A 10549-nucleotide genomic window follows, 5' to 3' on the forward strand; every position below is an offset into this window, starting at 1 on the left:
AGTAGGAAGTAGAAGCTTTCTCCTTGATGGAAAAGAATATTTTATTGGACAGATGTTCAGGACCAGAAAGGAGCCAAATGGATGTCAGGACTGAATTACAGAACATTTGAGAAGTCAAGATGTTTATTGAAGAGTCATCTTCTATTCAAGCTAGAAAGGAAAAATCGCAGGCAACAGAGATTCCCTATGGAGGAGGACAGGAAGAGAGAAGTCAGAAGGATGGGTGCCACAGCCAGAAAAAGGAAGAAAAAACTCTGGGAAGGAATGTAGGCCTGGGAGCTTAGAAATATCTGCTAAAAAGCCTGCAGGGAAGGATCATCAAAGCCTATGGGGTCTATACAAATGGGAGAGGGAGAAAAATTTCACAGAAGCTTCAGCATACCAATGGAGAGACCATTAATTCCCAGCACAATTATTGCACTATAGTGAAGTAAGGGTATAGAGAGTTATAAGTGTAACCTCAGAAGTGGAGGAATATTCCTCAACCCCCAAATGAGCATTACACAGGAGGCAGCATTCAAGTCTGAAAGTCAGAAGACTGAAATCAACTACATATTTGAAAAAGTATCAAGGTCAGGTCCCTAGGGAGCCCCAGCCTGTCACTTTATTCTCCCCACATGCCATGTGCAGGCATGCTCCCCATAGCCACCAATTCACACATACTTTGGTAATAGCTTGGACCACAGTCAGTTTAACAGCTGGGCTATAGGCCATAGCTTAAGGGCTCTGATTCTTCATCCAGAGACAGCCCAGATCACAAAACTCCTCACAAATACCATATTACCTTAAGATGAGATAGAAAAAATTTCTTCTCCCTATTCCCAGGTAGGGGAGTGACTCTCCTAACTTCCATCTTGTCACTGCCCTGGCAGCTCAGCCTTCAACCTGTAAGGATCTTTACCTGTCTACCTACCCTCTTCTAACATTATAGTAGCTTTAACCACCACCCCTCCCAGGCAAATCTTTGGTGACCTGGCTTCATCTTTCTCCCCAGCTCAGAAATGGATCTTATCCACCCAGCCAATAACATTTATCCTTCTCTCTCCAGTCCTGCCCCATCCCTCCCATCAGGTGAAGACACTGACCCCCCCCCCCCCCTTTCTTTATCTGGTAGCGTCCCCGACCCTCTGCCACCCCAGCCTAAAATGCCACTGAACCTCTCCCCTCCAGTCCGTGACTGCGCCAGCATCCCATCCCCAGCCTGGAACGGTCTTGACCCCACTGACTGACCCCAATCACCCAGTCTGAGACAACCCTAACCCACCCCTCCGCTTTCGAGAGTCCTGCCAGCCTTGGGCCTTCCCCAAGTCTGTGATGACCCTGATACCCCAGGGGCAGCGCTGACCCTCCAGACTCCAGTCCAGCCCATACAGCCTAGTTCCCCCTTTTCCACAAGTGATGGCCCAGCAGAGATCGTGCCCACCCCCATCCCCAGTCTCGATGAACATGACAGCGCCCACCTCCCCCCAGGCTGAGACGATCAGGCCCCAAACATCCAGTCAGAGGCTGCCAGACGCCCCCTCCCCGTCCCCAGGGGGCCCCGACCACCCCCAAATCCCTTTCTTAGAGTCTGTGACAATTAAGGGCGGCCATCCGATCCTCGGGGATCAAGCAGCCCATTAAATGGCAAAGCTCTCCCGCCCTACGTGAGCTGCCCCGCGGGGACTCACCGGTCAGCTGCTGCCCGAAAGCGGAGGCGGTGGTATAAGCCCCTTCCTCCGGGCACATAGTGACCCCCTTAGCCCTCCTCCTCCTCCTCCTCCTCTTGCCGGGAAGGGGGCGGGGTGCGCGAAGCCGGAACCGCGCGGAAACCGCGCTCTCTGGAACTTGTAGTCCTTCCACCTCATCGATCTCGGCAGCCACCAGAGAAGCTTCCTTGAATAAAACTACAATTCCCGGCGGCACGCGCGCAGCCAGTCCTGATTGGAGACGGCAAAATCACTCTATGTTACAATTTGGATTTTTATTGGCTTTGGTTCACCGGCCATCCCGATCGGACCCAATGGTAGGGCGAAATTTCGGTTCTCGTGGCTGGAAGTGGCCCCGCTGAGAAGGCACGCTAGCTATCGTCAGATTGGCGAACTAGAGTCGAAAGGACTGGCCGTGTGACTGCGAGCGGCGGAAACTACGGGGCCGAGGGCCAAGGGGCATCAGTGGGCGGGCACTTCCGGCGGCGGTAGTCCAATCGCGGAGCCAGGCAGCTAGCTCCCCTATATAAACCAGAAGAGGCGGGCTTCACGTTCTTTCTCTGGCTTGCGCCCTTTCGCGGGGCGAGGTCCTTTTGTCACTCCCCGCTTGGTCGGGCAGCGCTCACTCGGAGTTCCAGGAGGGGCCTGCCCTGCCTGCCGGCCTCCCTCTGCCTCTCTCACCCTGCTGCAGCACCGGGGAGTCACGGCCGAAGTGGCCCATCCTCCCGGCGGGTGAAGCTTTCCTGCGGCGCCGCCGGACGATCGAGGTGAGCTGGGCGTCCGGGCCTCCGGGCCTCCGGCCCCGACCCGGCCTTCGTTAGCGCACACTGAATTAGTGGAACCACGTGGGTGGGCCCCACTGCTGGAGGAGCGCGAGTGAGTCTTAAAGAGATGACCTAGGCCGCCGCGCTCCTTCTACAGATGGGGAAACTGAGGTCTGGAGGATCTCCCCAAGGTCAAAGTTAGGTAGAGCTGTCCTTGATTTTCAGGCCGCGTGAGAAATCTGAGGGAAAGCCCTGAAGCTTGCCCCACCCCCACCAAAGGTGGGGTTTTTTTTATTTGTCTTCTCCCCGGGAGACCTGGTCCTGTACCTTGGAGATTAAGTTTGGCTATGACTGACTGGGGAGCCTGGGGCAAGTTGTCTCATCCTTGCTATCTGGCCCCTTTGTGTCACACCTCTTTAGGCTGGGGGCACGAATAAGCTCGTAAGCCAGGAGTTCACGGTCACGGCCCCCAAGTAAACCCAGCCCCCACCCCTCGTTGCTCTAGCATAGGAGAACTGGATACTCTGCACACTTGTCTTTGACCATTGGTTGTATCCTTTGCTTTACTATAAGTACAGATTGACTGCCATGATCAGGTGCACCTGGTGCCCAGGTAGTGAGTAATCCAGGTAATGAGTGCCTAGTAGGGGGAAAGGGTGAGGAGCCTGGCACAGTAGTCCGGAGTCCGTCCGACTTCAGGGTTCAGTGGGTTGACTCAGAAAGCACTGAATGTGCAGCTTTATTTGCTGCCACCTAGTGGGAGAGCACTGGAGGAATTCTTCTGAAAAGCTTAGGGATAATCCTTCGAACACTTTTCTAGTTTATCAGCTAACCTGATCTCAGCTAGGGTCCTGGGAGTTCCACAGTTGCTAGTGAAAGCATTTTCGCTCTCCAAAATGAGCTGCTGAAATATAGTAGACCTGACTTTTAATTACCTTGGACCATTTGCCACAACTTCTGTAGCCACTGATGAAATCCACATTTCTGACACCTCGTATGAGTATTGCCAGTGCCAATACCTGATTATGCCTAAGATCTGAGGCTGCAGTTTGTCTTCTGCTCAGGAACTTCAGTTTATTCAGAGTTTCATTTAGTTGGATTGTAGATAATAACTGCATTGTTTTAACTTCTTTTTAGGCATACCTTGTGCTGTAGATGGACTGCACCATCAAGCAGGTGAGATTTGTACATTTTTAATATCATCTGAGCCAGTGATGAGATACTTCCATTTCTGACACCTCGTATGAAACCTGCATGTGCAGTTTGATTATATGGCAAGGCTGAGGCTCAATAAAAATTATCATTAATTGGACATGAATTGAAAAATGGGTGGCAGGAAGTCACCAGTCTCAAGAATTGTTCCTTCTGAATATATGGTGGGTTTTTTCTTTTTAGATTGAATGGTGATAACAAGCTACAACAATTTCTCCTGCATGAATTTCTGTTTGTGTTGTGGGTAAGTTAAAGGTTTAGAGCTGGGAAAGGGGGGAGGAACACCTTGAAGATAAAATCCAGTCTGCCCACAGTAAAAAAGCAGTTTGGTTGTGGATGGTAAGAGGGTCTAACCAGTAGCTGACAACGGTTGAGTAACCGTTCACCGTATAAAATTTTCAGACCTTCATATCCAAAATTGAAAAACATGGCATAATTCCATGCTGAAGCAGCTTTCTGCTTCCTGGTGTTTATGCCTCATACCTGTGAGAAAAGTAACAATTAGGTTTCCACAGGTCTCCTGAAACTACTGAAGTAAGTCAGATAAGAATAAGGACCAGTCAGAAGACCTCAAACTGAGGATGTTAGCAAAACTAGCTCAAACTGGTTGGATTTAAGGCTAGGGCATTACTAAATTACTATTGCCCATACTTAATAAACCTCATGCATATAAGCAGACACACCCCACATAAAATTAGAACCTCATTATCTGAACATGGGACCAATGGTGAGAGAGTTTTACAGCCTCAGTGAATCTTTTAAGCTTTTTAGGAGAGAATGGGTTGAGAGTATCACCTAAGAAGTTACAGTTTGTGGAAAGAGAAGTGAAATACCCTTCCCCAGGACTGAAAGAGAATTGAGAAAGTTTTTTTGGATTTGACAGGATGTTGTAGATTACGGATTGATTCATATGCACAACTAACAAAGGAAAATAAAAAGCTACTAGAAGAGGAACCTGAGCAGCTAGAATGGTTAGAGGAGAGGGGAAGCTTGCAGCAAATTAAGCATGCTTTAGTTAATGCCCCAGTATCAGCTCTGCCCACTCAACAAACCTTCCCACTTATTTGTCACTGTAGAGAAAAGGACTGCTCTGGGGGTTTTAACCCAGTCATGGGCTGCACAGAGGCCACCAGTTGCCTTTTTGTCTGGAATGCTTGACCCTGTTTCAAGGGGATGACCAGAATGTATGTAAGCAATAGTTGCGACTGCATTGTTGGTAGAGCTTTTGTTGGTAATCTTTGGGAGAACATTGGTAATGAGGACTTGTGTAAACCAATGAGCAAGTCACTGGCTGATTGATTCAAGGATCCTAAAATGTAAATCATTGTTATTGCAAAAGGATGATTTAATTTTGAGTACAGGGTTCTGTGTCAACCCTGCCACTTTCTTCCATAGGGGAGAATCAGATCAAAGAGAACCTGAACATAGTTGTCTGAATGTAATAGATTCCAGACCAAAGTCAGGCCGGATTTGAGTGAGGCTCCCTTTGAAATAGGATCAATTGTTCATAGATGGATCCTCACGAATGGTCGAGGGAAGAAAGGAATGGCTGTATAATCGTAAGTGGGAAAGGTTGGTCATTACAACAGTCTGGGTCTCTACCAAAGATCTAGTCAGCACAGACATGTGGGCTAACTGCCCTAAATCTGGCCTTAAAGAAATTGAATGGGAAAGAACTATACATATATGCCTATGGGGTAGTACACACCTTTGGAAAAATTCAGGAAGAACCAGGCCTTGTAAACAGTAAGGCTAAGGAGTCGGCTCATGGGGAATTAGTAAAACAAGTGTTAGTAAATTTATTGCTACTGTCAGAAATAGCTGTAGTCCTTCTTAAGAGGCATCCGAAGGGAAACTCATTGGAAGTAAGGGGGACATGGTTTGCAGATGAAGAAGCAAAGTGAACTGAGTTAGAAGATAGGAAGACCTCCATGCTAACTCTAATACCCCAGATAGAGCATCCCAAGGTGATCCCTGTCTTCAATCAAAAAGAGATGGAAGCATTGTCAAAACTGGAAGCGGTTAAGGATGAGAAGGGGATGGTGGGTGCTCCCAGGTGAGAAAAATGATGAGTAAAGGGATAGCACCCGAACTAATGGGAATCCTTCATAAGGGAAGTCATTGGGGGTGCTCAGGCTCTGTGTGACATGGTTCTTAAACAGTTTGGGTGTGTTGGAATCTACACTGTAGCAAAACAGATTCCTGAAAGGTGTGTGATACTCCAAAAGATGAATAAGAAGGTCTTGAGGAAACAAAGGAAGGGAGATTTCACCAAGACCCAGAGCAGACAGGTGAATTTCACTGAAGTGCCATTGGTAGGAAGTATCTATTGGTGGTAGTAGACCACTTAATCAGATGGGTGGAAGCATACCCTCTGAGCTCGACCACAGCATCTGGAGTCAGATTATTCCACGATTTGGGTTAGTGGAGAGGATTGACTCAGATAGTGGGACTCTTATAGCTAAGGTGTTGCAGGATGTCACAAAGTGTTTGGGAATAAAATGGGAATTTCATACACCCTGGCATCTGCCCTTAGCAAGGGTGGAAAGGATGAATGAAACTTTAAAACAACAAATTACTAAATTAGGAATTGAAACAAGGACGCCTTGGACCAAATGTCTACCATTAGCTCTCCTTAGGATCAGAATAGCTCCCAGAAGAGACATTGGACTATCACCCTTTGAAATGTTATGTGGAATGCCTTACCCTGGAAAGATGGGGAAATTCCATCATTCCAAAGAACAGGTTTCTGAGAGACTATATGTACTGGCAGTGTCCACTTCTCTTTCAGAGCTCTGATTGAAAGGACTCCTTGCTCAGACTCCACCTCTCAAGTTCATGATTCATCCTTTTAAGCCAGGTGATTGGGTGTTGATAAAAGCCTGGAAAGGAGAAAAGTGCATCCTATTTGGGACTGACCATTCCAGATCCTGTTGACCTCTGAGACTGCTGTTAGAATTGCTGAGAAGGGGTGGACACGTTGTACTGAGGTAAAAGGCCCCGTTCCTGAACCAGGACAACCAGAGGAGGAGAGTACAGAACCAAAAAGACTTGCTGGGAATTGCTTGGTCCTTACTTGGACCCTGCTAAGTTTAGGCTCATATGTGTTAAGGCCCAGTCCCAACCTTGGAAGACTAGATGTCACTGTAGAAAGGTGGGGATCCTTGGTGATTGGGCCCTACCATGGCCCTCAAGATGGCAGCTTCCTACCTCCTTATTCTCCTGTTTGTAAGCTTTATAATGAGAATTCAGAGTAGTAAATGGGACGGATATCCGGTATATCAGATCATACTCAAGAAGAATTTGACAAAACAAGTAGCTCAGTTTGACACTTGTCAGGTAGTGGTTTGCCCCCAAGACCCATATTACCAAAGACAGAACAGGAACTATGACCGGTATATGTGCCCAGAAGCAAATTATCAACATGACAGAGACAAAAAGAGGAGCCCATGCCCCTCTTGGAGTGACGTGTGGTTCATGACTTCTGGCTGGCGATCTAGTACTGCCAAGGATTATGATGCTAAGGGACTCACTAAAAAAATAGATTTTGCCAAAGGACCAGATCCGGGACCATATTGTCAAAAGGACAAGTGCACGCCTAATATATTAACTTTCATTAATCCGGATGACAGTGTGGCAGGAATATATGGATTTGGGCACTGGTCTCAAGGAGGTGGGTTAGATCCTGTGGGAAGAATAAATATTAGCTTTGAGGCTGAAAAAATAGAAGAAACCCTGAATCAAATCCAACTACACACTCCCTCGGAGTGAATGAGAGCCCAGATGAGACTCCAGATGTGATAATTAAGACAGTTTAAGATGCTGATCAAAGACAGATCATAGAGATAGAAACTGAGTATGGAGATATGAATGCCTGGGTGGAATGGATAAAATACATGGTCAAAAACCTAAATAAAAGTGACTTATGCCTGTGCTTCAGGTAGACCTACAGCACAAGGTATCCCCTTCCCTTTGAGTATGGATGGAAATGAAAGAGAATTTAAGTGCACAGTTCAGTTTTTCCAGAATACCACACTGAGAGAAAACTATAGTGCTTGGTCCCACTTCTTCCCTGAAGTAAGAAAGGGGAATACCAAAGGAATCCCAATTGCTTCCTTACTCTCAGCCTGCCTCTCCAGGGAGGCAGAGGATGCTGTGGTCCGTGGCAGTATCTTGTGCCAAAATCTGGAACATCACTCAAGGGGACAGCACTGGCAGTTTCTCTCAGCTGATTGTTCCTTGAGCTGACTTGGTGGTTCTGTGGAGGAAAAGCCCCCAGACTGCTTTTACCTGAAGGATGAGGTGGAACTTGTGCTCTGTTACAATTAGCCGTACTGTTCACACTGACATTATTGGAGCCATCATCAAGGACTAGTCACTCCAGAAGGAAAAGGGAGATCATGGTTCCTCATGGGTCATTCTATGCTGGAATCTATATAGATAGTATAGAGGTTCCCTGGTGGTGCCTGAGGAGTTCAAGCCCTGAAATCAGGTAGCTTCAGGTTTGGAGTCATTTTTATTCTGGTGGGTAACCATAAATAAGAATGTGGATTGGATAAATTACCTTTTGCAAGCAGCAGAGATTTATAAACTACACTAGAATCAGTAAAAGGACTGGCAGGACAATTAGATGCTACCAATAGGATGGCACTGGACATGATGCTGGCAGAGAAAGGGAGGGGGTATGTAAAATGCTAGGAAGGAGAACTTGTACATTTGTTCCTAACAATACTGCTCACTCGAGCTCTGCAGGGGTTAACTGCGTTATCTGAAGAACTAGCTCCAAACTCCAGAATTGACAGTCCTGTTACAGGATGGTTGGAGTCCTGGTTTGCAAAGTGAAAGGGAATGACAACACCAGTTATCACTTCCCTGATTGTAGCAGCAGAGGTTTGGATTGTGGTAGATTCGGCGTTATCCCTTGTGTCAGAGGGTTGGTACAGAGTATTAGAAACAGCACTAACTAAAAACACTCCTATGGGACCCGTTGTGGAAGTCCAAGTGGCCAGGTCAGGCTAAAGTGATGGCTGAGGACCAGTGGTCACTGCTCTCACTCAGATGAGGAATGCCAGTTAATGGTAAAAAGGTCTGAAGAGAAAATTGAGCAAAAAGTGTGGAAACATAATCCCTGTTAAAGACGAGAGAGAGTAGGGATTTTGAGAAAAGACAAGTAACAATTTCCACAGGTCTGCTGAAACTACTGAAGTAAGCCGATCAGAAGACCTCAAACACAAGACGTTAGCAAAACTAGCCCAAACTGGTTGGATTCAAGGCTAGGGCATTACTAAATTACTATTGCCCATGCTTAATGAATCTCATGCGTGTAAGCAGACACACTCCACATAAAATTAGAATCTCATTATTTGAACATGGGACCAATGATGAGGGAGGGGTACATGCTTACACATAATTAGGGGAAAACATACAGTAGGCATATCCGGTAGATGGTAACCTGGACCAATTCATCCTCTGGGAGGATCTGTTCCAAACTAACAGTATAAAGATTCTCTTGCTTCTGTATTCAGCGCTCCCTCTTCTTGAAGAAAAGTGGGGCCTGCTTCTGACCAGAAATGTAAACCCATATTCTTTGGAATCTTTAATAAATTCACCTTGATATTTGAATCTCTGTCAGTTGTGTTTCTATCATACCTGTCCCTCTCTCCTCTACCCCCCCCCCCCCCCCAATTGTTCCGCGTAGTTAAGTCCCAAGGAGATGGCAAGTATAGAGCTGGAACACAGCATCACTTGGTGTTCAGGGGCTTTCTCAGTTTCCACAGCTTGTCCTGGCTCCAGGGTGCATCCTTCTTTGAATCACTTCTACCATGTGCTGTGGTTGGGGAAGGAGGGATAGGACATAGTTGTTTTGAACCTGCAAAAGAAGCTACTCCCTAGTAGCTGTAGGAGGCATCTGCCATAAAAGAGATACTTGTCCGAGGTTACCTCTGACAAAAGCTGAAAACAGAAAAAATATATTTTTGTCTCTGACATCAAGTGTGAACCTGCCTCACAACATATGGAAAAGAAAGGTACCAGGGGTGGAGTTGCAGCCTTTGCAGGAGTGATGCCATAAAGTGGAGTTTATCACTTCTACCACAAGGGAATTCAAGGCAGCCATTAGCAGAGCTGAAGATGTTGCTTTTCTGGACTTTCCTCTAACTTCTCCCCAACAATCTATTGCCCTGGGTCTTAGTGTAAATTGTCCAAACTAATTTTTTAGGGCAAAGCCCATTTTGCTAGATGTGAGCCTTGGGAATGCACCCTAGAATCAAAGATTTGGCTGCCAAATGTCTTGGGGCCTGTACAGGAAAAGCCACTGGTGCCAGACCTAGGTTCCCAGCCTACTCTGAGATGCTGTATCTCCTAGGCTACTAGGATCATTTGAGATGATCCTAGTGTTTGTAAAGTACTTAGCATAGTGACTGGCACATAGTAAGCACTCAGTAAATACATCATTTATATTCATATATAACCCTTGTTTTCCTTCCCAGTGCTAGGACATTTGGGGAGTAGACTATTAAGGGCATTATCACACCTTCCCATTCTATTACCTCCAACTATTCTGCGCCTAGGGCAGGTATCTGAGCTCAAGTTTAGACAAATAACATCCTTAGTTTGTACTGGCATCCCTTGATTGGTGTTTTGTTGTATATAATGTCATTAACTGCATTTAATCTATTATTAAAGTTCTGCGTAAACTGAAAATGGGTAAATTGTGACCTAATTTTCTTAAATCTGTTGCTGGGTGGGCTGTTGGTACCAATATTCTCAAAGGAATTAGAATTGGAAAGGACAAGTTAGACCATCTAAGGGACCTCAGTTAATACACTTGAACAAGAGTCTATATAGTATGCTTGACAAATGGCTTTAAAGCTGAGAAATGAAAAC

The 10549-nt window shown here is 46.3% G+C and overlaps 1 protein-coding gene, 1 long non-coding RNA gene and 2 other non-coding genes across 7 annotated transcripts in view; 3 read left to right on the top strand and 1 right to left on the bottom strand.

Moving 5' to 3' along the window:
* The window catches only part of TRAF7 (TNF receptor associated factor 7), a 55925-nt gene extending 54004 nt beyond the window's left edge, over positions 1-1921 (bottom strand). For 2 of the 4 annotated variants that reach the window (XM_072599499.1, XM_072599495.1), the window contains exon 1: positions 1671-1802. Coding sequence is in view for 2 of the 4 variants with exons in the window: in XM_072599508.1 (XP_072455609.1) it covers positions 1671-1728 (58 nt within the window). In the remaining 2 variants the exon portion in view is untranslated. Of the gene's footprint in view, positions 1-1670 lie in introns of all 4 variants that reach the window. The other 2 variants (XM_072599508.1, XM_072599500.1) reach the window with 2 other exon arrangements.
* Positions 1922-2017: 96 nt separating this feature from the next.
* LOC140498462 (uncharacterized) lies at positions 2018-9286 on the top strand. Its single transcript, XR_011965101.1, has 4 exons — positions 2018-2455; positions 3590-3628; positions 3848-3908; positions 6456-9286. It is a non-coding gene; the product is annotated as an uncharacterized lncRNA (long non-coding RNA).
* On the top strand, positions 3414-3497 carry LOC140521846 (small nucleolar RNA SNORD60). The gene has a single exon (XR_011973126.1). It is a non-coding gene; the product is annotated as a small nucleolar RNA SNORD60 (small nucleolar RNA).
* Positions 3659-3741, top strand: LOC140521845 (small nucleolar RNA SNORD60). The gene has a single exon (XR_011973125.1). It is a non-coding gene; the product is annotated as a small nucleolar RNA SNORD60 (small nucleolar RNA).
* Positions 9287-10549: the final 1263 nt, after the last annotated feature.

The sequence above is a fragment of the Notamacropus eugenii genome, chromosome 1 (assembly GCF_028372415.1).
Source record: "Notamacropus eugenii isolate mMacEug1 chromosome 1, mMacEug1.pri_v2, whole genome shotgun sequence".
In the NCBI taxonomy this organism is placed as follows: domain Eukaryota; kingdom Metazoa; phylum Chordata; class Mammalia; order Diprotodontia; family Macropodidae; genus Notamacropus; species Notamacropus eugenii.